This window comes from Puma concolor, chromosome B3 (genome assembly GCF_028749965.1).
Source record: "Puma concolor isolate L17-30 chromosome B3, mPumCon1.1.hap2, whole genome shotgun sequence".
Classification (NCBI taxonomy): Eukaryota; Metazoa; Chordata; class Mammalia; order Carnivora; family Felidae; genus Puma; species Puma concolor.
This window is the reverse complement of record NC_141672.1, coordinates 14,226,520-14,252,401: the sequence shown is the minus strand read 5'-3', so window position 1 is coordinate 14,252,401 and position 25,882 is coordinate 14,226,520. Positions and strand designations below refer to the sequence as shown.

General features: G+C 53.4%; 1 protein-coding gene and 1 long non-coding RNA gene across 7 annotated transcripts in view; both read right to left on the bottom strand.

Moving 5' to 3' along the window:
* The window catches only part of TTC7B (tetratricopeptide repeat domain 7B), a 273,770-nt gene extending 258,343 nt beyond the window's left edge, over positions 1-15,427 (bottom strand). For 2 of the 6 annotated variants that reach the window (XM_086709024.1, XM_086709023.1), the window contains exon 1: positions 15,251-15,424. In XM_086709024.1, coding sequence (XP_086565150.1) covers positions 15,251-15,371 — 121 coding nt within the window. In that variant the 5' untranslated portion in view covers positions 15,372-15,424. Of the gene's footprint in view, positions 1-15,250 lie in introns of all 6 variants that reach the window. The other 4 variants (XM_086709020.1, XM_086709021.1, XM_086709022.1 and 1 more) reach the window with 4 other exon arrangements.
* A 6,907-nt stretch (positions 15,428-22,334) lies between these two features.
* On the bottom strand, positions 22,335-25,616 carry LOC147579762 (uncharacterized). Its single transcript, XR_015252082.1, has 2 exons — positions 24,826-25,616; positions 22,335-23,325 (listed from the first exon to the last, which is right to left on the bottom strand). It is a non-coding gene; the product is annotated as an uncharacterized LOC147579762 (long non-coding RNA).
* Positions 25,617-25,882: the final 266 nt, after the last annotated feature.

Below are 25,882 nucleotides of genomic sequence, written 5' to 3'. Positions count from 1 at the left end.
TGTTTCTACATAGGGCCCCACTGGGAACAGCACAGGACAGAAAACAACCTGCACAGTCCTCACTGCGGCGTGCCCCACGTGATGGGACATGATGCGTCCCTTACACGGAAGGAAATGGATCTACATACGGTCCCGCGGTACCTGACTGCACGAGCGGCCCCAGCTCTTCATACCCCTGAACCCACATGCTTTCTGGCCTCTCACACTGAACGTGGGCTTGGCCGCGTAACTTGCTCTGATTGACAGGACAGACGCAGACACGTGTGACACGCACAGAGGCTCGGAAAAGGGCTTACTCGCGTCTGCTTTCCTCTCGCTTCTCTGTGACCACCTTGAGAACGCAGCCGGGCTGGCTAAGAAAGGCCACAGGGAACACAGCTGCGTCGTCTCAGCCAGGCCCAGCCACGGGAGAGGGCCCAGACAAGGGCAGCTCCATCGCGGAGCAGACCCACAGCTGGCTCCCCTGGCAAGCCCAGAATGGTGAAAAATAATAAAAGGTGGCTATCTGAAGGCACCAAGTTTGAGGATGGGTTTGTTACACAGCAATAGGTAACACTGTCAGAGAGGGATACAAAACAGGGTATGCAGTATGTTACTATTGTGTGTGAAAACCAGAAACCAACAACACTCTTTCTTATACACATACAGATACGCTGACTATTTCTTTTTAATTTTTTTTTAATGTTTACTTATTTTTGAGAGAGAAAGCACAAGCAGGGGAGGGGCAGAGAGAGAGGGGGACCCAGAATCCGAAGCAGGCTCCAGGTTCTGAGCTGTCAGCACAGAGCCCGACGCGGGGCTCGAACTCACAGACCGTGAGATCATGACCTGAGCGAAAGTCAGACGCTTAACCGACTGAGCCACCCAGGCGCCCCATACACTAGTTCTGAAAGGACCCCCAGGAAAGTTCCAAGAGTGGCTACGTCTGTGGACAGGAGCAACAGGACACAGGGATGCTGTAGGAATAAAGTTACTTTTCTCTCTTGTATTATTTGACTTTTACTACCGTGTACATTCATTGCCTGCATAAAACATTAACTAGTTAATTTAACAAGAAAAGAGGGGAGGGGCGCCTGGGTGGCTCAGTCGGTTAAGCGTCCCACTTCGACTCAGATCATGATCTCGTGGTTCGTGGGTTCAAGCCCCACATCGGGGCTCAGAGCCTGGAGCTTGCTTGGGATTCTGTGTCTCCCTCTCCCTCTGCCCCTCCTCTGCTTGGGCTCTGTCTCTCTCTGTCCCTCAAAAATGAGTAAATGTTAAAAAAAAATTTTTTTTAATAAAAAAGAAAAGAGGGGAGGTGGACCGGGATGGGGGGACTAAATGAATGATGGGCATTAAGGAGGGCACTTGTTGGGATGAGCGCTGGGTGTTATATGCAAGTGATGAATCACTAAATTCTCTTAAAACCAATAAAATAATGGGGCGCCTGGGTGGCGCAGTCGGTTAAGCGTCCGACTTCGGCCAGGTCACGATCTCGCGGTCCGTGAGTTCGAGCCCCGCGTCGGGCTCTGGGCTGATGGCTCGGAGCCTGGAGCCTGTTTCCGATTCTGTGTCTCCGTCTCTCTCTGCCCCTCCCCCGTTCATGCTCTGTCTCTCTCTGTCCCAAAAATAAATAAAAACGTTGAAAAAAAAATTTAAAAAAAAAACCAATAAAATAATCATAATAATCAAGAAAAGAAGATGGCCCGTGTTGGAGTGTGCTGACTCGGGAGTGCGTAATCTGGTCACCCACAGGGGGCTCGCAGGACCTGGCCCATCATCTCAGAACCAGGTGAGGGAGGTCTGGGTCTGCAGTTATTAAGTAGAGCTCGTCACCGCTCTCCCTGGGCCACCAGCCTCCCACATGCACACTCTCCAGGCCCCCCACATCCTTCCGAGGCTGTGGCAATCTGTCTCACCTGGGGGTGCCTGGACAGGCTGTACCTCCCTCCCTTCTCCTGCCAACAGCCCAGGTGTCGTGTGAGCTGCAGTTCAGGGTCACCTTGGAGAAGCTTTCCTGCTCCCTTGGCCTGACCTCAGAGTGCTGCACGCATTAGCCACCAGCCAGCATTTACTTAGCACCTGCCAGCACCCGACACGTACAGTGGTGGGTGAGGCAGAAGCGTCTCTGCCCTCGTGGTGCTCACATTCCAGAAGGGGAGACAAACCAGGAAAAGGCCAGGTAGCGGTAAGAGACGCGCAGAGAGCTAAAACAGGGCGGCGTGGCAGTGCGCGACTGGGTGGCTACCTGAGACTGGGCGAGCCACGGAAAGATCTGAGGGAGGAGTATTCTGGCAGCCCACGGAAGGGCCCTGGGGCAGGAACACGGCTGGCATGCGTGAGGAACAGCAAGAAGGCCGTGTGGCTGGAGCAGCGGGGACAGATAGGAGCATGGTAGTCAGAGAGGCGGGTAAGGGCAGCCACGAACACACTGTGGCCGACTGTGCTCAGGAGTGTGGCTTTCCTTCTCAGAGCACCTGGAAGCCTCTGGAGGGGGCGGGGAGTGTGCAAGCAGGGGGTTGAAGTGATCGGTTTAGGTTTTGTGAAGACCCCTCCCTCCGCCGTGTGGGGAACGAACTTGGGGCTGGAGAGGGCGAGGCAATGGCAGGGATGTTTGGAAGGTCACCGCAGAGGAGTCTGGTGAGGGGTGACGGATGCCAGGACAAGGGGGCAGAGGTGAGAAATAGTGCCGAAGGGGAGAGACGGGCAGAGGGGAAGACACGATTTGGAGGTAAAAATAAACAAGATTTACTAATGGGTGGGACCGGAGGTGTGGCACGCAGAATAATACCCCCGCGCCCCAGAGATGACTGTGCCCTAATTGCTGGGACCTGTGAATATGTCACCTTACATGGCAAAAGGGACTCTGCAGATGGGATTAAGTTAATGACCTTGAGACGGGATTATTCCGGATTACCTCGGGGGCACCACCGAGTCCTTGGAAGAGGGAAGTAGGCGGCTCAGAGGAGGAGATGGTGGTGAAAACAGGTATAGTCACAGAGGAAGCTAACCCCTTGCTCTAAAGATGGAGGCGGGGCATGAGGCAGGGAATGTGGGCAGTCGCAGAGGCCAGGAAGGCAAAAGCATGGATCCTTCCCGAGAGCCTCCAGAAGGAACTCAGCCCCTCTGACACTTGAGGTTAGCCTGAATGAGACCCATTTCCAACCTGTGGCCTCCAGAACAGCCAGAGAACACAGCTGCATTGTTTCAAGCCAGTAAATGTGTAATAATCGGTGACGGCAGCAATAGGAAACGGATGCACGAGGGATGAGGAATGGACGGGGATTAAAGATAAATTCTTTAATCTCAGATATGACACTGCACAGTGGAGTAGACAGTGGTACCGTTTTGCCATTTACTGTAGGGGAGGAGGAATAAGACCAAGAGTTCTGCTTCGACAGGCTTAAATAACATTCGATATCCAAGTAGAGACATCAAATCGGTGGATGGAGGTCGGCGTCAAAGCTGGAGGAGAGTGAGTGAGCGAAAGGACCAGGTTAAAGAAACCGGGACTGCCTGTTACAAAAACAGAGATGAGAAGTTTCCAGAAAGACGGAGTGGCCAAGCGGGTTAAAGGCACCTGGAATAGGGAAGAAAATAAGAGCACCAACGTAACCACTGGATTTGGCAACAGGGAGGCAACATCGGAGGGTGACCTTGACAGGAAGAGTAGCGGGGTGGGCAGGGACACAAGCTCCGAGAGGGCCGAGGAGACAAAGGTTCCTCGAAGAGGCTTTGCTGAGACAGAGCAGAGAGGCGGGCAGTGAGGAGACAGAGACGTGGGACTGAGGAAGGTTTTTACAGAAGAGTCTTGGGTATCTATGAACCCTCTAGGGAATGATCCAGGAAACAGAGAGAGACAGAGAATTGATCCAGAGGTGAGGAGAAATGCCAGAAGCCGTGAAGTCCTGAGGAGGCTCCAACAGGGCGATTGTGAGCAAAGGTGAAGGGGGTGCAGGCCTTGAAAGGAACTGGAGCCTCCACACAGTGACAGGAGGGAAAGTGGACACAGATTCGGTGGTGGGAAACAAGGAGGTTTCCTAACTGCCTCTATTTCCTCGCTAAAATATGAGGCAACGTCATGAGGTAGGAGAGGATGCCATCCAGATAAAAGGCCTAAGAAGGGAAAAGAATGCGTGAGAGCAGGAATACAAACATGCCAGAAGCGTGGCAGTGTCTCCGAGGTCACTTGTCATCAAGTGCAAATGACGCGCAAGGTTCCTCCCGCAAAATGCAGCACGCAGGGGCAGGCCGGGAGCTGGGCTTAACCGGGGTAGGGCCACACAGCAGGGCAGAGAAGAGAAGGTCATGTCACCCGGCCCCTCAAAACCCTCCGGGAGCTCCCCTTTCACCGGAAGTGAAAGCCAAAATCCCTGTACCTTACCACCTTGGCTCTGACCTCTGCCCTGTCACTCTCCCCTTCACACCCTGTCTCCAAGGCACACAGTAGGTATTCTTTAAATATTTCTGAAAGGAATGAGTCAATCTCTAGTCTCCCCTTCACGGACAGGACCTAATCAGGTACCTCAGCCCCCCTCAGGCGTGCCTGGCATGTAGCTGGGATATGATTGTTGACCGAGACCCCGGCCTTCCCATTTCCACCTCAGGGCTGCCTCTGTTCCCCCTCCGCCATCTTTGCTTAAATTATGACCCGGTTCAGAGGACCTGGCCATTTGGATCTTGACTGAAAGGCAAAGATGCCATAAGTCAAAGATTAAGGAGCTCAAAGAAGTTGGCAGAAAGCTATATTCTGGGAAACTCTTGGTAGTTAGAGTCCAGGCTTCAAGCCAAAGCCTTCTGCCCATGTTCACGCACAATGCAGAAGCTGGAGGGACAGGATGAGAGAGTAAAATGTGGGAACAGAAGACAATATTTCCACTGCGCTGGCAGAATAGATAAGTATACTGGTTTAACACACACACGCTCATACACACACACATGCACACACACACACACACACACACACACACACACACACACACTTCCCTAGAAAAACCTAGTCTAAGAAGAGAAAAGGTAACTTGAAAGTCATGATCTTGGAGTTGGTTTGGCCTGTCCCCAGGGCTCAGCAGGGCAGGAAATGACTCTAACAGGGCAGGGGGATGTTATCAGGCCAGCCCAGAAGGCTTGGAAAGGGCTCGCTCAGGAAGCTGGCCCCACACAGACAAGTTAAATGCATACCCACACAGAGCCGGCAAGCATCTCTTGAAGATTCAAAGCTCTAATCCTGTCCCTGCCCTCAAAGACTACAGTGTGGGGCCATCAAGTCCAGGCACAGTGGGGTGGAAAGACCACCAGGGACACTCAGAAGACAGGTGAGGTAGGATTTCTCCAAGAGAGAGTCCAGGCAGAAGGAGACGCCAAAACTGGTGTGTGCGGCGGGGCAGAGGTAGGAAGGAGGCTGCCCCGGGCCGCGGGGCAGCTGCAAGGGGCCTGAGGGACCCACCTTCCCAGGCCTCCAGGCCCAAGACTCAGTGGAGAGCGGACTCTCTTGGCCTGGCGGGCCAGAGAAAGGAAAGGCATTTACTGCAGGTCCCTGTGCTCGACATGCCCAGCAATATCACCTCACGGACTCAACACCCCTTACTTGAGAAAACATACTGCTTCTTCTTGGACTCAGAACCTGCAAGGGCCAGAGAAGGCAGTTAGTTACTCAAGGGAGGCAGGCCTCACAGCAAAGGGGCTGAACCAGCCCACAGGTGAGGAGACTGGAGGGACAAGGAGAGGCAGCAGGGAGCCCTGGCCACTCAGCAAGTGTCAACCCTACAGTTGCACAGGAGACACAGGAAGAGAAGGTCATGGGCATTCAGTCAGCCTGAACAGCAGTCCATCAGCCAGAACTTACCCAGAGCCCCAGGCAGGCGGGGCCATCCAGTCACCTGAGGGACGATACCAAGAGTCTTGGCCTCTCAGGTAGACTTTCCCTCCCCAGGACCTCCTCAGCCCTCATCCTCTCCCACTCCCACTCCCAGCACTGAGCATGTGTGCTATACTAGAACACAGGGTGGACCTAATGACCACGGCGCCCCAGGCCCTCTCAGGCAGCGGCTTGGCACCCAGTACGCACTCAGCAGGTTTTGAGGAGGAAATGAATCTGAGTTAACTCCTCAAGGGCAGCGGCCAAGGTGAACAATTAATTGAGTACCTACTGTGTGTCAGACATGTTACTGGTGCTTGAGACATAGCAGAGAACAAAAGAGCGAAACAGCCCTGCTCTCATGGGGCTGACAGCCCAGGCAGGGGTCACATTCGTTGTTGCGTCCCCAGTACACATCATGACACCCCCACATCCTATCCCGGCTCATTAAAGTGCAGGATGGAAGGCTGCAAGGAGAGGGCTGGGGAGTCTGTCAGACCCAGGTCCGCACTGACTAGTTCGGGGACCCAGCTAACAGCGACTGCCGTTCAGCTTTGGGGCTCAGCCACAAGTCAGTACAACAGGACCCCACCCCAACCCCTCCTGCACGGCTCTGCTATCCCTGCTGTCATTGTCACCCTGCCTGCTTCCTCCCCCCTGTAAAGGGCTGAGTATCTGGACCTTTCTAACCTCCTTCCACACACAGTACTCCTGATTCAGGCAGGCTGCTGCAGATGACTGCTGGTGCCTGAAACTGCATTATCTCTTTTACTCCTCAAAACAACCTTTGAGCTAAAGAGGGAGGTTCGGGGAAGCTGAGTAACTCACCCAAGGCGGGACAAGCAGCATCAGAGCCGGGATCTGAACCCAGGTCTAACAGGACAAAGCCCTGCTTTGCACCGGGTTCCTTTCCTCTTTGCTAAAAACCGCTCCATCTGCTTAACAGGGTGAACTACGGGCCTGCTTGCCCAGGCCTGGGGGGTTCCCGGGACACAGGATTTTCAGTTCTGAAAACCAAAAAAGCGTCAGGCCAACAGGGATATGTTGGTCACCCTAAAGCCACAGCCCTGCCCAAGATCCTCCTCCTGGCACTCTGCCAGGCCCCTCCCACTGTCGTCTCAGCGCACCCTGCCCTCAGCCCCCCAGTAACCCAGCGGCACCCTGAAGCCTGGTAACGTGGTCATTGCTCTCCTCAGGCTGCAGGCGGGGCACGCTGTCCCCACCACTGGGACAACCGTGTCTAAAATCTGGTCCTGGAACTTGCTGTGCTCCAACCACCTATGCTCGTCAACAATCGTGCTTCCTGAACCCCAACCCCACTATGGCTTCCTGAAGCGGAATTCGGGCCCAGCATGGGAATCTGAGTTGCTAAGCAGCCCCCAGGCGACTCAGCTGCCCAGAGATTACGTGACTACCCTGAGCTGGAAGCTCCTCGTGGCTGGTGACCCCCTCACTCTATTTCTTCAGGTGCAGTCCCCACGCATAGGAGGTACTCATTAAATGCTAAGGATTATGGTTGAGAGCAGGGCTTCCAGACCCGCTTGATCACACAACCCACCTAAGGCTCTATTTAAAAATGCACACGTCGGGGCACCTGAGTGGCTCAGTCAGTTAAGCGACTGACTTCAGCTCAGGTCATGATCTCATGGTTTGTGGGTTTGAGCCCCATGTCAGGCTCTGGGCTGACAGCTCAGAGTCTGGAGCCTGCTTCGGATTCTGTGTCTCCCTGTCTCTCTCTCTCTGCCCCTCCCTTACTTGTGTGCTCTCTCTCTCTCTCTCTCTCTGTCTCTCAAAAATAAACAAACATTAGAAAAAAAATGCAGATGTCCAGCCCCCACCTTGGACCAAGGGAAATCACCACCCCACCGGAGAGGCCTGGGAATCCATGATGTCCAGGCTCCCTTAGTTCAGTGCTACTCAGAATGGGTGGACGGACCAGCAGCACTGGCATCACCCTGGAGCCCTGCCCCAGACCCACTGCATCATCAGAATCACTAGGGATGCGGCCCAACAAGCCTACTTGGTGATTCTTTGATCTGACAAGTTTAGAAAACAATTTGTTGGTATAAAGAAAAATGGAACTAGAGTGAGAAGAGGGTTAGAAACCAGCTCGATGAACATCTCCAAACGTCGGTCCACTTATCCCCGAATGAGAATTACGACCCCCGACCCCATTCCTCACGCAGTCATTGTGATGCCCAGAGCACGGCACACAGCAAAAGCTCAAGAAATGCTTGTTCGTTCCCTACTCGCACCATTTTAACACCCAAGGAGTCAGGAAAACTAAGGCTTCAGAGAATCAAGTGAGGTGCACAAGGTCACTCAGAGGGCAAACGCATGCAGATTCTGACTCCAGGTCTAGCCAGCGTCCAAAAGGACCACAAAACGTCTGCTCCGCCTTGCTCTGGCACGTCCCCCTCCACCGCACTTGGCGAGCAGGGGCAGACACACAGGGGCTGTGGCCACACACACTGCTAGGTTTCCTGTGGCTTGTGACTGCCCTCTCTACGTTACATGGCATTCATCTGACCCAGCTGCCAAATGCCTGTTCCTTCTTGTCTTGGTAGTTGATGGAGAGGGTTTTGAGAGGTGTCGGAAAACCTCTTCCCTTCTCTTGGCTTCTCAGATGGGAAACACTGGCTTTCACAGAACGCCCTGCAACCCTCCGCCACCTGCCAAGCATGAGGTCACCCAGCGGGGCAGGAATCTACCCAAGTGAGGTCAACGTGCATCAGAAGCGGAGGCCGTTCCCGATGGCGTGCCCGGTGCAAAGCTGGCGGGGCAGCTGGGGGTGCCCCGAGTGAGTGAGGAGGTGTACCTGCTGGAGGGCCTTGGGCGGCAAGTAAGGAGTGAACCCAAGTCAGTGTGACTTCAACAACAAGACGTTTATGACCCCACATACAAGCAAGTCCAGAGAAGAGGACCTCCCATCGCCTGTTCCAATCGCTCAGAGGCCTCTGCGCGCAAAAGTCCGGGCCCAGTTGGCCACACAGCACGCCAAGCGGGCTGACAGTTCATCCCAGCAGAACCACAGCCCTCGGTCCCCTAGAAGCTGACCGCCTGGGTGAGGAGACAAGACATGTGCCAAGACATGGGGGAGGAGAAACAGCCCTGGACTGGGGGATGGGAGACCGTAAACCCACCACCATGGGCTATTTATATTCTATGTGTCCCTTTGCAGTGACTGCTCGTGTGTTTTGATACAGAAAGAGTGACATGTTTTATTATCAAGTGCTGCCCCGGACCCATTGAGAGGGTCACATACTGGCCAGCATATGGAAAATTTCCAGTATTTCTGGAAAATTCTACATTCTTAAACACAGCTGGCACCAAGGGTTTCAGAAAAGGGATGCTGAATGTGTATCACCCCTTCCCATGCGGGGTTTCACAAGGGGAAATAATGCTCTTAGTTAGGAAGGAGCACAGCCTCAGTTTGAACCAAGCAACTGAACCGGTAAGCCAGAGCTCTGACCCACTCTGCTCTTTTCTGCCACTCGCCAGCTGGTGGCTTTGCAGGAGACATCTCTGTGAGCCTGTTTTCTCACCTGTAAAATGGAGAGCCAAAGACTAGATCGATGGCTTTCAAATATGTTTTTAAAAGCACATTAGCTCTTCTTTCAAAGGAAACTTTAGGGAAAAGTATCGCTGCTCCGTTGTGTGAGGCCTGCGCACCTGGCCCCCAGGCCCCTAAAGCGTGTTCCCAGAGGGGTTCCTCAACCACGCGGTTTGAAAACCGCTACACAATGGGATCTCTCAGGACCCATCTGGTTCTAACACTGTATGGTTATTTTCTCTGAAGCAAATCCTTCTCTGTGAAGGGAGGACAGCTGGGAGGAACTTGAACCAGACCTTGACAGACGGGTAGGCTTCTGACTGCAGAGAGGACTTCAGAGCAATAGCGTGAGCGTGGGGGCAAAGACAGTGAGCAAAGTGAGTGTGAGGGTCCAACAGGCCAAACCAGCCATGGCGGGGGGGGGGGGGGAGTTGCGGAGGAGACAGGGATGGGGGTGAACTCAGGTAATGGCCTCGAGGACACACCGGAAAGGCTGGCTTACCAAGCAGATCAACGTCAGGAATCCTCAGAGCCTGAAATCCCTACAAGTCGGAGGCCAGGGAGAAGCTGAGCAGTCCCAGCCCCACTGTGTGCAGCCACAAGGTCATGGTCCTTCTGCCCTCTCACAGCAACCATGAGCCTGAGCCCCGGTGCTTATCTCAGAGCTATCAATATATTATTGTCAAATAAGTGAACCTTTGAATCCAAAAATCAGGACGTATGGTCTGCCACAAAGGTGTGTCCTTCAGAGGACAGACAACAGGACAGAGTACGTGAAAGCAGGATGGACGCCCTAAGAAGGCCGAGATGAAGTGTCATCAAGGTCTGACTCGTGTCCTTCCCCACTGTCCGGGAACAGTCTGACGTCCTGGGAACCTCCAAAGAAGCCATTGCAAACCACAGCGACACCTTCCCACCCCACAGCAGACTCTCGGTTAAACCTCAGCCTTACTTCCAAAGAAGCCCCTGGTCCAGCAGGAAAGGCTCCAGAGGCCTGAGACTCAGCCCAGCTCCAGAGTGGAAAGCCACCGTGCTGGGGGCACCAATGCCATGGGGAACATCAGTTATTGGCAAATGCAAGAACTTCACTCCCGCTCAATGGTCTGCATACATTTTGAACCAAACTTTGCGCCAGAAATATGCTTTGTTTCAGGCACCACTTCCCTACCTGCCCATCACCAAGAGGTACTTAAAGGGTCTCAAAATCACACTTAATCAGAACGGTGATGATCCCTTAAAGGAGAAACCACCATTTGGGGCCGAACTGTTGTAAGTGAGCTCAGCAACTGAGCTCACCTAAGATTAGCAGACAGGGAAAGGAAGGAAAAACAGACACTGCTTCAGAAAGGGGGTGGCTGTCTGTTGGGGCTGGCACAGGCTCCAAAATGCCTCTTTCTGTGCCTGAAATACGCGAGAGTCTCCACCGGGCACAAGCTCAAGTGTGTCATTTCTAGGCCTCCCATTCTTCTTCCCAGCCAGGTGATATCCAGGACATGGCCTGCCTTGTCCAGGGTTATACTGCGTCAGGTGGAGAGAGTAAACAGTGGTGTTTTGCATGTAGCAAGCTTTGCCTTTCTCACCCCATTTCTTCCTCACCGCCACCCTGGGGGAGTAGGATTATCAACCATATCACACCGATGAAGAAACACAGCCTCCGAGCGATTAACTAACTGGCTCAGGGTCACCCAGCCAGCTACAGGTAGAGACTGGATGGAAGCCCAGGTGCCAGACCACTGCACTTTGTCACACAGCAGTGAACTCACCATGGGGAGGCTAAAGGGTGACATTCTGGAGACAGAGGCAGCTGGGACTGTCCTCCTAGGGCCAGGACCGACCTACGAGCCAACAGGGAGCTGATGTGCTGTTCTCCGTCTTTACCCCCTCACCCCCCCCCAGGCTGCCACCTCAGCTCCAGGCCACCGCACCTCAGAACTCCCTGTATCCACAAATCTCCTGGACACCTTGTTAAGATGCAGATTCTGACCTTGCAGGTCTGGGGTGGGGCCTGAGAGTCCATTCCTCACGCGCTCCCACACGATGCCCAAGCTGCTAGTTCGCAGCAAGAATCTAGACTTGAGTCGAATTTTCTCCCACCTCAAACCCGCCCCCCCTTAACTTGTGTGGTCACTGTCCTGCTGAACACACAGGGGCCTGGCATATCCCTGCCACACATTTTGTGTTTTTGAGATGGAGTGGTTAAAATGGTACCCACAGGGGGGCACGAGGCAGAAAATGGATTTCTGGGGTCTGTTTTAAGCTTGGCATTTGCCCTTTTCTTCCTTATCCACCTCTTGGCAAAATGTCTAAACCAATTTATCTCAGAGGAGTCAGGCTGGAGCAGCGTGCTCTGAAAGTGTCTACTATTTCAAGCCCACAGCCGTGCTCCCGTCCCAGAAGAAGCAAAAGCTGCTGAGTAGGAAGTCCTCTGCAGGCAGGTCTCCTCCACTCGGAAACCTCCCTTGGCTCCCACCTCATTCAGAGAGAAGCCAAAGCCTTCACCGTGACCTCCAAGCCTCAGGTGATCTGGCCCAGCCACCCCTCTGCCCTCATCAGGCCTCTGCCCTTGAGGTCCCTTCCCTGGAACATGCTTGGCCACAGCCTCAGGTCCTATCTCAAATGCTGCCTTCCCGGTGAGGCCCTCCCTGGCCACATATTAGTATCCTCTGTGCCCCCCAACCACCCCTCTCTCAAAGCACTGCTGCCTCTTCCCCTCTTGAGCCCCCTCTGATACCACTTATGACCATCTGGCAACCTGCAAATTTTACTGAGTGATTTTTATTTACATCCCCTTGCCCCTTCCCCACCAGAATGTGGACTTCACAAAGGCAGGGACATTTGTCACTTTTGTCTGTTTTGTTCACTGGTATATCCCCAGTGCCTAAAGCAGTGAGTAGCAAGTACTCGATATTTATGGAACAGATGAATGAACGAACAAATGAATGAACGAATGAAGGGCCTACACGTTAAGATGTCAGACTCTGCGAGTAGCCCTGGGAGTCATTAGTTCCTGTGATCCCCGTAACAATCCCTGCAAACTCAGTGTTCAGCTCCCCTTCTAAGGTGAGGAGACTGAGGCTCTGCGTGGTTAAGTGATTTGGCCAAGGACATAGAGTCAGGCTCAGGCACTGGTCTGCCTCATTCCAAAGACTGTGTTCTGTTATGCCTGTGGCTGCCTTCAAAGTGTCTTACTATGAAAAACATGACATTAACTCGCTTTCCTTCTTCCAAGCAGCAAATGCTTTAGCCAAAGGATTTTGCCAAATCTGCCCAGAACTTGAGGTCCAGTGCACCCAAAAGGATCTAAGGGGGAGCTGGTGCCCTCAAACCCAGAAGGAAGTCCCACCGCCAGCCAAAGGAAGCCCCCAGCAGCCAAAAGGAGGGAAGGACCCTCCTTCAACATTTCTCTGAACCCTAAAGAAGAGCCACAATAATTCTGGTTTTGTTTCATCTCTTTCCTTGCTGTGTATTTTTACATTCCTGAGCAATCTCTTTGACCTTTTTAAGGCTGGGTGGGTGACCTTTTGCCATCAACGACTGCTACAAGGTAGGTGGGTTCTGGGGCAGAAATCTGCCTCTCATGAGCTTCCCAAAAGCAAACACACACACAGACCCATGGACTGCAGTGCCCCACACAACCCACTCCCCCAAAAGCCCCATAATGACTGAGGCTCAGGCCCCAGGGACCAGTCCCTGAGAAGGAAGCCAAGCCTTGGGAGGCTGTGAAGGTAAGATGGGTCCATACCACCAAAAGCCCATCTATTCCAAAGACCACCATAGTTTGAGTCTCCTCTCCCCCACTCATCACTCTCAGTCGCCTTTCCTCGTCTGTTTTCTTTAAATCACCTCCCACTGGGGCACCTGGGTGGCTCAGTTGGTTAGGCGACCGACTTCAGCCCAGGTCATGATCTCGCAGTTTGTGAGTTCGAGCCCGTGTCAGGCTCTGTGCTGATAGCTCAAAGCCTGGAGCCTGCTTTGGATTCTGTGTCTCCCCCTCTCTCTGCCCCTCCCCTGCTCATGCTCTGTGTCTCTCTGTCTCTCAATAATAAATAAACGTTAAAAAAAAATTTTAAAAATAAAATAAATCACCTCTCACTATCTGAAGCTAACCTATATATTGATTTCTGTATTTGCTATCCTATCTCCTCAGAAAAGTTTAAGTACACGAGGGTAGGAGCTTGGTTAGTGCTGTTCACTTCTGTTCCGTTCCTGGCACAGGTGGGCACGCAAATATCGGCGCAATGAGTGAGTAAACAAAGGAGAAAACAGGTAGGTTCTGAAGAAGAGAACCAGGACGGGCTCACAAATGAACCCATTTAACCCTAACATCAACCTGCCCTGAAGGTATTTTATGCCTACCCAGCCAGGAAGTGACAAAGTAGACCCAGGACTGTCCAAACTCCAAGGAAAAAATGAGACCTTGCTGCAGGTAACGAGAGGAGAAGCAGGAGGAGAAGCTGGTGAACCTTAAAGGAAGGGCAAGGTCAAGCTGCCATTGGGGCCCACGGGACCAAATACCATTGTTGTCAAGGGAGGACTTAGAGAAGAGTCAACACTTTCCACCAAGCTGAGCCCAGGTAGATCTATGCTTCCTCCATGCCCCTGGGGCAGTCATGGTACCCGCGTCCTTCCAGGAAATATCTGCCCAAAGCAGGGTACCACAGTTGAGAGTGTGCAAAACCAAGTTCTTATTTCAAGGCACTAATACCGTAAAAGGCACAGTCATAAACCATTCTTGAAGAAGACACGTGACATCCCTCTCCATTTCTGGGTAGTTTGAGGTTAGAGGGTTGAAAATAGTGTGATGTCTTTTCTTAGAGCAGTGCCATTCATTCATTCATTCATTCATTCATTCATTCATTTGTTCAGCCACCATTTGCTCACAGAGCCTCAGGCTGCCAGAGATGATATAAAACACAAAACCTCTGCCCTCTCACCAGTCCACTGGTGTCCTTGGTTTTTGGCGGGTACTAAAGGACCAGCAAATATTAACCATACTTGCTTCCAAAACAAATAAGGCCACGTGGAGCTGCGCTCTGAAATGGGATTTTGGATGCAATTTTGATTCGATTGGGTACAAGAACCAATTCACTCAACGGGGCCATAGACTAACTCCAAGCACCAGGTTCCTACTCAGTGGCTCCCTTAGGCCCCTTCCTCCTCCGGGCACCGAGCCCCTTGCCCATCCAACCCCATTCCTCCACAACATTCCCACCTCTCTCTACAATATTCTCTCTCTGACTCTCTTGACTCTACTTCCCCAAACCCGACCTCCCTAGGTCCACAGCTTTGACATTCTACTCTCTGAACCCCAGGACACACATCTCCCCTGCCTTCCCCAACCACCCCCGACACACACCCCAAGTCTGAGCTTCTCCCTGGAGCCCCTTGAACGTCATGTGTTTACAAACCCTATTTCCCAGGGGTCTCTGTTCGACACCCCCCTGGGTACAGCATACACGCACACACTGTAATCCCCTGCACGTTGCACGCTGCACGGGCCGGGCCGTGCCCGGGGGAGCACCCTCCCCCATCGCCTCCAACTTCTTACAACCCCAAGGCCGCCCCGGCCCCTGGGACCCCGGTGCAGCAGGCGGCTCCTGGAGCCCCCCGACGCGCGCACCCCACAGGAGCCCGCCAGCACGCCGGAACTCCGGGACGCCGGGCACGGCCCCCACCCGCCGGACGCCCCCACCGCGTGACGCCCGGGCTGCCCAGGCCCCGGCCCCGCGCACCTCGCCGGCGCGGCGCCCGCGATCCGGCCGCGCCCCTGCCCGCGCCCCTACGCGCCTCCGGGGCCCGGCCCGGCCCAGCGGAGAGCGCGGCGCCCCCCTGCAGCCCAGGCCGGCGCGCCCGGTGCCTACCGTTGGCGATGAGCTTGGCCGACAGCTGCTTGACGAGCTCGGGGATCCGCTCCCACTGGCACTCGGAGCGGCAGCGCTCGATCTCCGTCTCCAGCCGCGAGCCCGCCTTCCTGGTCGCCATCGCGGCCTGGCCGGGCCCGGCCCGCCCGCCCGCAGGCCCCGCAGGCCCCGCCGCCGCCGCCGCCGCCCGGACGCCCCCGCCGCCGCCTCCCGCTGCCGCCGCGGGCGCGGGCTCCGGCTCCCGGCTCCGCGGCGTAACGGGAGCGCCGGCTGGGGAAGGGGCGGGGAGGCGGGCGGCGGCGGCGGGCGGCGGCGGCGGGGCCCCGGGCGCCGCGAGGAGCGGCCCCTGCCGGCCAGGGCCGGAGCGGCAGGCGGGCGGGGGGCCGGGGCCGGGCGCGGCTGGGGGGCGGCGGGAGGCTGAGCGAGGGCGAGGTGCGGCGGCGGCGGAGGCCCGACGGGGGAGGGGCGGCGGGAGGGGGGACCTGGAGGGGGGCGGGGGCTGGGGCTGGGGCTGGGGTCGAGACCCGAGGTGGAAGGGGTTGGGGGAGCGGCGGTGGTGCGGGCAGGTGAGGAAGGGCAAGGGTGAGGGGTGTGGGTCTGGCGGGCTGGGGGCCTGGGGACCCGAGGGAGGGAAGAAACCGCAAAGGGGAGGATGGGGATGGGGCCTAAAAGGGCAGCGACCCTGAGGAAGGTCACCCGCCAGACAGGACTAGTGGGCCTGGTGTGAGGGGAGTGTGAGGGGGAGGCCTGCCTGAGCTTGTCCTGCCATCTCAGGTTTCAGTAGATCCCTCTGGGCCAGGGTTGGCCTGTCCCCGTCAGGAGGCCCCCCCTCTGCCCCTGGCAGCCTTAGCCCCCAGGCGGACGAGGTGGGCGAAGAGTCATCCGTGTCAGGCCGGCACAGCACCTGTCCAGGGGCTCCATAAATGTCTGCTGAGTTGAACTGGGCCTGGCAAGGACTGCTACCAGCTCGGATGCCAGCTGCCTTGCCCCCTGAGGAGTATGCGAAGTCACCAGTGGGGTTTCCTTGCCTTGGCTCTGTGGACTGAGAGCTGGGGGGCAGGTGTCCAAGGTGTGCATTCTTTCAGTTATTTGGTAACTATGTAGCGATCACCAGCTCTGTGCTTGGCCCTGGGTTGGGTGCTGGGAATAAATACAGTGGAGAACTAAACAGCCAAGATTTCTGTCTCTCGTAGAGCTTTCATTCCAGCCAGGGGAAAGAAATAAGCAAAATACAGTAGTCAGTTAGAAAGTGAAGATGGCTATTTGAAGAGACGAGGGGGCCAAGTGAGAACACAGAGTGGGGGGCAAGGGGTGTGAAAGATGTTGCAATTTTCAATGGGATGTTAGCCTTGGCTTCATGGAAGTGACACTTGCCAAGGACTTCAAGAGGGTGAGAGAGAGCCTTGAGGACATCTGGGGGGGAAGAGCGTTCTTGGCATGGGAAACAGCAGCGCAAAGGCCCTTGGGGGTGAGGGGGAGAGAGCATTTGAGGAGTTGGAGGAACAGCAAAGAAACCAGTGTGGCTGGAGTGGAGGGAGGGAGTCGAGGAAAGGCAGGAGGAATTTCAGTTCATGGCGGGCCTTGTGGGTCGTTGTAATGACCTTGGCTTTTACTCTGGTGGAATGGGACGTCCGTGCAGGACTTTTAACAGGAGTGTCACTTTGTGACCTACATTTTAGGTATGTCCACTATGGCTGAGAACACTGCCAGTAGTTGGGGAGAGAGATGGCTGGGGAGGCCCCAGGGTGATAGCTGTGGCTGAGGTGAGGATGCTGGGTGCTGGACAGTGTGACTGAGGCCGGAGCTGACGCTCTGGAGCTCCAGTGCTGAGGAAGCACTGTCCCCAGCAGCGGCACCCCTTCCAGGGACCTCACTCCATCCAGCTTTGCAGGAGTTTCACATGGGTTTGTCTCCTGTCTCCTCAGCAGCCCTGGGGCTGTTCTTGGGGAGAACAGACATGGCGGACAGCGGTTCACCATGAGGAATCTGAAAGGAGACACTGGACGTTAGGAAAGGAAGGTCAGGAGATAACTTCTGCCGTGACCAGTATAACCTTCAGGCACCCCCAAGGACCTGTGTCGAAGGTGACCTGAAGGGTCTCAGGTGTTGGGGACAAGCCCCAGGAAAGGGACATGTCTTAGCAGAAGACCCTTTGGTGCCTGGTGCCTTCGGTTCTGCCAAGAGGGAACAGGAAGAACAGGAGGAGAAATGTCCACAGGAGATATTTCCCCTCCCCCTCAGACCCTCATATTCTCCTCGAGGCTCTGGCATGGCGATCTGTCTCTCCAGACATTTGCCTGGAATGTTTTGTCCCCTCTGGTCCAGGAGGGAAATTCCTGTGTGTTCTTGGAGCCCCAGGCCATGCTAGGGCTTCTAACAACAAGCTTTGTAGTGACGTTTAAGACTGCCTCAGTGGCCGGGGTGCCTGGGTGGCGCAGTCGGTTAAGCGTCCGACTTCAGCCAGGTCACGATCTTGCGGTCCGTGAGTTCGAGCCCCGCGTCAGGCTCTGGGCTGATGGCTCAGAACCTGGAGCCTGTTTCTGATTCTGTGTCTCCCTCTCTCTGCCCCTCCCCCGTTCATGCTCTGTCTCTCTCTGTCCCAAAAATAAATAAACGTTGAAAAAAAAAAAAAATTTAAAAAAAAAAAAAAAAGACTGCCTCAGTGGCCACGCTGGAATGTGAATTATCAGAGTTCCACTTATGTCCCCCTACGTGATGAGTTCCGAGACAAGGCGTATGTCGTCATGAGGGCGGAGTGGAGCCTGGACCCTAACCCAGGAGGTGCCTCCTGGGCAGTGACATTTCACCTCTCCACACCTTACATGCCTCCAGCTCCTCAGCTAGCATACCTATTCGGTAGAGTTGGTGGAGAATTAAATAAGAAAATACAAGCAAAGCACTTTAAAATGGCATTGACCCACCATAAGAATGCAAAAAACGCGAGCTCTCATTCTGTGTCTCTGTACCCCCCTTGGACCCAGCATAGGAACGATGTAGGAGTTTGAGTGAACGAATGAGGCTGGTGATCTTCAAGGTCCGGACTCAGCCTGCAAATGTTTTCCTTTTGGACTTAACAGAACAGTGTCTGTGACTGTATCTGAGGCTTCCACCTTCACCACAGGCCACCCTGGAAGTAGTGGACACCCAACAGAGTCCTCAAGGTCATTTGCTTGAGCCCTGAGGTTGCTGGGGTGTAGGGACTGGGAGCAGAAGCTGACAAACACTGTCAGCCTGACCGGCCAAGGGAAAGAACTTTCTGGCCCCTCATTGTGCAGAGCCCCAGAGAGGGCCCCTCGGTCTGGACTCAGCCCCACATCTGTGATGTTTTGGTCCTCCCCATGGCCCCGGCCACTTTGGCAGCTGCCGTGACAACCCTGGAGACATACAAGAGATGGCAGGTGGAGAAGTTCCCCAGATTGTTTTCCAGGTAAGTTTACCTGCAGGTGGCACTCGGAAATTCAGGGGTAGGAAGTCATACGTGCTGATGATAATAATTAAGCCAACATCTTTGTTTCCAGGCACTGGTATTACAGGTTTGACAAAGATGTGAAAAATCACAGCTTGTAGGCCAACCCCCGAGGCTGGCGATGCCCAGAAGGAAAGAAGCTAAGTGGCTCAGGAAATATGAGTCCTGGCTAATCCCTAGAGTAAATCTGGCTTGCCGGAGTGGTGAGGGTGGGCTGAAGGCTCAGAGCAAAGGCCGGTACAAACAGGGGCGCCCCTGTGGTCTGGAAACCTACAATTCCCCTTCCCCCGAAAGCCTGGGTCTCCTTTACAACTACAATAGCGGGGAGCGTCTCAGTGGCTCAGTGGGGTAAGCGTCTGACTTCAGTTCAGGTTATGATCTCACAGTTGGTGAGTTTGAGCCCCACATTGCCCCACATCGGGCTCTGTGCTGAAAGCTCAGAGCCTGGAGCCTGCTTCCAATCTGTGTCTCCCTCTCTCTCTGCCCTTCCCCCGCTCACACTCTGTCTCTCTCTCTCTCTCTCTCTCTCTCTCTCTCTCTCAAAAATAAACACATTACAAAAGTTAAAAAAAAAAAAAAACTCTAATAGGGGAAGACATGAGTGGGGGGTGGGATTGGGGGGACAGTGCTTGAGAGAGGTCTGGGCTGGGGTCGGGGGAGCTCCAGGAGACTGAGGAGAAGGCAAGAGGAGGGGCCAGGGGCCTTTGCCCTGCACCTTCCTCAACCTGGAAGGCTCTTCCCCAGATATCCACGTGGTCCCCCTCCCTTCCTTTAGGTCTCTGCACCAAGGTCACCTCCTCAAGGAGGCCTTCCCTGACCACCCCATCCAAACCCACTTCCTGCCGTTCCCTTCACTCCTGATCTTTCTACTCCACTGTGGTGTTTTTCTTTTTTCTTCTTGACTTCTAGGTATTAATTCAGTGTTTACTGTCAGTCTCCTCTCACTCAAATATAAGCTCCATGGGCAGGGGGTTTTGTGGGATTTTATCCACAGCTGCCTCCCCAGTGCTGAGAACGGTGCCTGGCACAGAGTAGGTGCTCCATAGATACGGGGCTGGACTGGGCTGGGCTGGGCTGGTGTAGCTGAGTCCTGAGCATCCCTGGGGAGAGGCCCACAGAAGTGGGAATCTGCCTGCTGAAGCAAATGGGTCGCATTTAAGAAAGAGATGGAAATCTACATGGAGCAAATGACAATGACCACAGTGTGCTAACAGAACAGTCACTTCTAACCGTTGACCTCACCAGGCCAGGCAGCAGCCCTGTCATCTGGGCCCTGGGCCCCTGGAAGGTGTGAGCCATGAGCAGCCACCCCGTGGGCAAGTGGGCACTGCGGCGATGCCCGTGAGGACCCTGGAAAACGTGCCAGAGCCTGCAGGCCTGGGGCTTGAGTAATGACAGGTGGCGTGCCTTTGCGTGGTTTGTAATTTTGAAATGTTTGATTCATACAACCCATATAATCAAGGGGCACCTATGTAGTAAACTAGTAAAATGAATACCAAGGCACCTGCTGACTATCCCAGTGTTAACCATCATCTTGATCTTTGCATTTATTATACCCTGGCTTTGTTTTGTAAGTAGCCTTCTGCTGTCCCTTGTGCCGTGAATGTTACATGTAACCCAATATATGATATTGTTTGGTTTCATGCTTTGTAAACATGGTGTCATGTTCTGTCACTTGCCTTGTTGCTCATTCTCTTCTTGGATTTGTCCTTGGCACAGCCTTGTTGAAGGCCGTGGTTCCTTCTTTTTCTCCGTGTGTAATACTCTGCAGTGTGCCCATGACACCCTGAGTCAGCCACATTATCATACCCCCAGAACCCACACTTTTCTGAACAAGGCTGCTATTTTTTTTAAGTTAATTTATTGATTTTTGAGAGAGAGGGATAGAGAGAGCAAGTGGGGAGGGGTAGAGAGAGAGAGAGAGAGAGAGAAAGAGAATCCCAAGCAGGCTCTGCACTGTCAGCGAAGAACCTGACACAGAGCTTGAACGCACGAACCAAGAGATCATGACGTGAGCCAAAACCAAGAGTCGGATGCTTAACCGACTGAGCCACCCAGGTGCCCCAGAAAGCTGCTATTCAAAAGCTGCATCAGTGCTGTTGTTTTGAGCAGGGTTTCTGAGGATGACTCAAGATGGCTCCATGCCCCTCCCCTTTGAAGTGCCCTAGGGTCCCCTGAGTTTCTTCCCAAAGGCCACCTGCTGCCTGGAGTCATGGTTCCCACTGTTGGGACACACCAGTGGGAATCTTGCTGGGCAGTCCCACTGCAGGCACTGAGGCTGGTGTCTCTAATTTATCATCGGTTGCCATCTGAGAGGGATAGCCAGATAGCCAGGGATAGAAGGCTGGCTGGCTGCTCAAGGAAGGCCTGGGCATGGCATGACCTGCACATGGACACCATGTTCCCAAGGTGGCCTTCAGCCTTGTAAGTCCAGAAACATGCGGGGGCTCCAGGGCACTCCACCTGCTTCCACTAAAGAAGCTCACCACAGACCACTGTTTATACTCCATGCCAACTTTCGTTGATGATGGAAGCCATTCCCCCAGTACCCCATCCCTGGAGACCCCGTTCCCAGTGTCACCATGCGTGCGAAGCTGAAACTGTTGTTAAGAGATTGCTTGGTGAGCAGGATTTGGAACCAGAGTAGGGCAACTCTCAAGAAGGTCATCATTCAGGCCCTGGAAAAGATCGGAGGACTGTGTTGGTCCCATTCTTGAGCCTACCTCTCCAAGGGTGAGAATATCCGTATGTCCCAGATCTTTGTCTTCTGCTCAGGATGAAGCTGGACCCGTTCTGTGAATTTCCACTTTCTGTCTCCGCCCATGCCTACTTTGCATAGGCTTTGGACACCATAATAACAATCAAGGTGGTTTGGGTTTAAGCCTGTGTGATAGGAATCCCTTATTTTCATGAGTGTTTTTTCACACTCAGGGTTTAGGGGACACACTCCTGTTACCCTTATACCACCTGTCCTACCTTCTGCCAGAAATAGGCTTAGTGATAAAATACCCAACTGCATGTGTGAATGAACAGCAACATAAAGATCAGAAACTCCATGGATACAGGGGAGAACATTGTACCTGTCACCTAGTCAAGAGTGTGACTAGAATGATTTTTAAGCTTCCTGGAAGACCAGACACAGAAGAGAATAAATGGAGTGGTTTGATTTCAATAATGGTTGATTCACACATCAGAAATTTTAAAGGGCCATCAGGAATTTACCAGGTAAGCACAAAGGATCTGGTTGTTCCTGCAGAGTTGAACTAGCAAACATTTTCGCTTTAAACACTTTATTAGTAAAAAGAAGCTAACTCTGGGGCGCCTGGGTGGCTCAGTTGGTTAAATGTCCAACTCTGGCTCAAAGTCATGATTTCAGGGCTCATGAGTTCGAGCCCTGCATCAGGCTGTCTCCTATCGGTCCAGAACCCACTTTGGATCTTCTACCTCCCTCTCTCTCTGCCCCTCCCCCCTTTCCCTCTCTCTCATAATTAAACATTAAAAAAAAAAAAAAAAGCTAATTCTCATTCAGGATGAAAGAGCCTCAGAAACAAAAAAAGAGTCTACTTTTACTAGTGATCTTTCCCTACACAAGGCCACCAGCATGCAAAGTTTCCACAGTTTAATTCAACAAACATTTATTAAGCATCTATTGTGTGCCAGACAATGTTAGGTTCTGAGGATACAAAATTGTATAAAATGTGATGCCATCCTTCAAGGAACTTACAGTCTAATTGGGAAAAGGGACAAAGAAGTGAAAAATAGCTCTGTGGTTGCACTCAGATGAACACCAGGGACTGGGGGAGCCCTTGGGCCACAGAGGGGCTCCAGGAAGTCTGCCTGGAGGAGGTAACCCCTGAGCCAAGCCTTGAAAAATGATTTCGGGTCTGGTCTGATCGTCCAAGTGGAATATGTGTGACACTGAAGCTGGAGTTAGGAGCCCGGGATCTGACTTTCATCTAACTAACTTGCTGTGTGACCTTGTGAAAGTCATATTCCCTCTCTGGGAATCACTGAATTCTCAGGGTAAATGTGGGAGAGAAGGTCACTAGCATTCCGCAGTAAGATGGGGCGTGAGAAATTCATCCACTGGAAAGAAAGACAAAACTCTTTAGAATACATGATCAAAATAAATGGGAAATAAATGTGATCGGTCAGGTACTCAGGCTGAAAGCGCCAGCTAAACCCCAGTAACACACCAGCGCAGAAAACCAGTACTTTGGCAGGTTGAAAAAAACACTTCAGTCTTTCTCAAGAAACAGAAGTTTCCTCTGAGGAATCTAAAGAAAAGCCTGCAAAGCCTGCAGTTAGGAACCCAAGCAGCCTTCAATCCAGGGGCCGGGCCCGCGCAGAAACCCGGAGCTCTAATGGAAGGGGCAGGCCCGGCGCGGCGGCGGCAGCCAATGAGAGAGCTTCCCGATGAGGTCATGGAGTTCCTCGGCGCTTCATTGGAGGACCCCCCGCGAGGCTTTGGCGCCGACTGCCCCGCAGGACTGCGGGTAGCAGCCGCAGGCCCGGGAGCCAGGGCTGGGAGGGCGCGTCCCCAAACTTTCTCCCAGTATTTATTTACGCAGAGCAGCGAGCCACGCGGTGAGTAGGACCCGGTCTCCTCCTGCAGGGAGAAATGAAAATGCCCCCCAAAAAGAGCTCTTACCCACCCAGAGGCTGGATTCCGAGGAACCCTCATTTTGGGTGAAAGTGGAGAGCTTGTTTTGTCTTGATTCAGTCCCAACACACTGATTAATTAGACAACCAAGGCCAGGAACAAAGACATTTCTGGTGTTTTGAAACATTTTAAAACCATGATCCTCAAACCCTGGTGCACAGAGGGATCCAGAATGCTGGCTATGGAGGCTAGGCCCTACCCCTGACTCTTGTCCTTCTGACTCTGAAACCTGCAGGATAAGGACACTGGCAGGGCCAGAGAGCTGGACTCCACTTTAGGAACCAAAGTATTTAAAACATCATCTGAACTTGTTAGAAATGCAAATATTCAGGCTGCCACCTAGACCTACTGAATCAGAAGCCATGTGTGCGTGTGTGTGTGTGTGTGTGTGTGTGTGTGTGTGTGTTTAATTTGCAGAGAGAGAGCACGCGCGCGCACACGTGAGTGGGGGAAGGGCAGAGAGAGAGGGAGACACAGACTCCAAAGCAGGCTCCAGGCTCTGAGCTGTCAGCACAGAGTCCGACACGGGGCTGGAACCCATGAGCCACGAGATCATGACCTGAGCCCAACTCAGTCGCTTAACCAACTGAGCCACCCAGGTGCCCCGCCATGTGCGTTTTTACAAACCCTGCAGGTGGTTCTGGTGCTCACTAATGTGTGAGAACTGACTTAAGTCCTCGTGACCTTTGAGACTGCCTCAGAACAATGTGGATTCTGCACTCAGAATCCTAGGGCTGGGAGAGGGGCCCCCGGTCCAGTCCCCTGTGGGGGAGGTAAGTTTGGAGTGCTTGCCCTGTTCTCACCATGGACTCCTGGAGCCTGTTTCGGCTCCTAGCAGCTGCCGTGGTTTGGGCTACGGGAAATTGGACCAGAGATGCACGTGTGACCAGGGCTTTCCTGGATCGAGGCAGTCCCTGTGAGTGGCTGGACCAAGTGTGAACTTGGTACCCACGGGCATCCCTGTTCTGCCCTGTGGCCTGGGCAGCAGAGGAAACCAGTCTGCAGAAGGAAGAACAGTGAAGCAGACACATAGGCCCAGAGAGGGGAGGTGGAAAGAGGGTCCATGCCGAGATGTCCTCCAGGCCCTGCACTGCCAGGCCCCTGCCTCCCTCTCAGACTTAATTCAGGCCACTGGCTCTGGCTGATGGACCTCAGGGCACTTTGGTCTTTAAACAAGCATAACCTGGTCCCACCCGAGGTTTGGGGCATGTCGTTCCCTCGGCCTAGAACTCTGAACCCGTCTTTCCCATGCTGTCTCAGGCTTGACATTCAGGAATGTTCTTTTCTTTTTTGAGGTGGGGGAGGAATGTTCTTAAGTGACCCTTCCTCAGAGAGGGCCACTCTAAAAGGACCCCTCCTGTAGCCAGACTCTATCACATCAGCCTGCTTCCGTGTCTTCCTCGCACGTGACATCTTCAGTACTATTATGGGTATTCATTTGCTTACCAGCTCTCCATAAGCTCCTTGAGAGCCAAGATCCTGGGGGTTTGTTCATCACTGGATCCCAGGGCCTTGGACGTGCCTGGCATGTAGAGTGGTAACTCAGTAAATGTTAAATGAAGAAGAGATCACTTTCCCAGCCTTCCCAAGGCCCAGCTGCTTCCAGCCCTCAGGCTGCAAGAGACCCTCCCAGTCTGTGTTTCTGACAACACCCCTCCTGGCATCCCGTGTGGATTCCTGATGTTTGCCACTCAAGGACTCCTGAGGGGTTCAGCCTCGTTTTACAGACAAGAAAACTAAGGCCCGAGTGACTGGGCCAGGGCTATGTGGCCAGTGAGCGGGACAGTGGGGACAAGAAAACTGTATTTTCAGGCCACCGCTGCATCCCCCAGGCTACTCACCCTCATGATCTTGGGCCACTCCCTACAGCAAAGCAGTCAAGTCAACCTCAGGCTTTTTTTGTTTTTTGTGTTTTGCCTCTTCTTGTAAGCTTTTAATAAATCAGTTTCATTTTCAAAACGTTGCCCAGAATAGTCTGTGGCCAGCAGAGAGATGCTGCCAGCACTGTCTACTGTAGGAAGTTATTTTCTGATGAGCTCCAGTGGGGTGGATGGTTTGAATGTCTCTGTTGCTGCAGGAGCATGACGAAGGTTGCACGGGTCCTCGCCCCACCCAGATTTCTCTTTTTAGCACGTAAAGGGATATGAACGAGCAGTTCCACTGCTGGATATTCATCCAAAGAAAACAAAAACACTAATTGGAAAAGATATCTGCACTCCCATGTTCATTACATCATTGTTTACAGAAGCCAAGAAATGGAGTCAACCTAAGTGTCCACAGACAGATGAATGGATAAAGAAGATGTGATATGTGTGTGTGTGTGTGTGTGTGTGTATACATACACACACACACACACACACACACATATATATATATATATATATGGTGGAATATTACTCAGCCATAAAAAAGAATGAAGTCTTGCCATTTGCCAAAACATAGATGGACCTCGATGGCATTATGCTAATGAAGTAAGTCAGACACAGAAAGACAAGTACTGTAT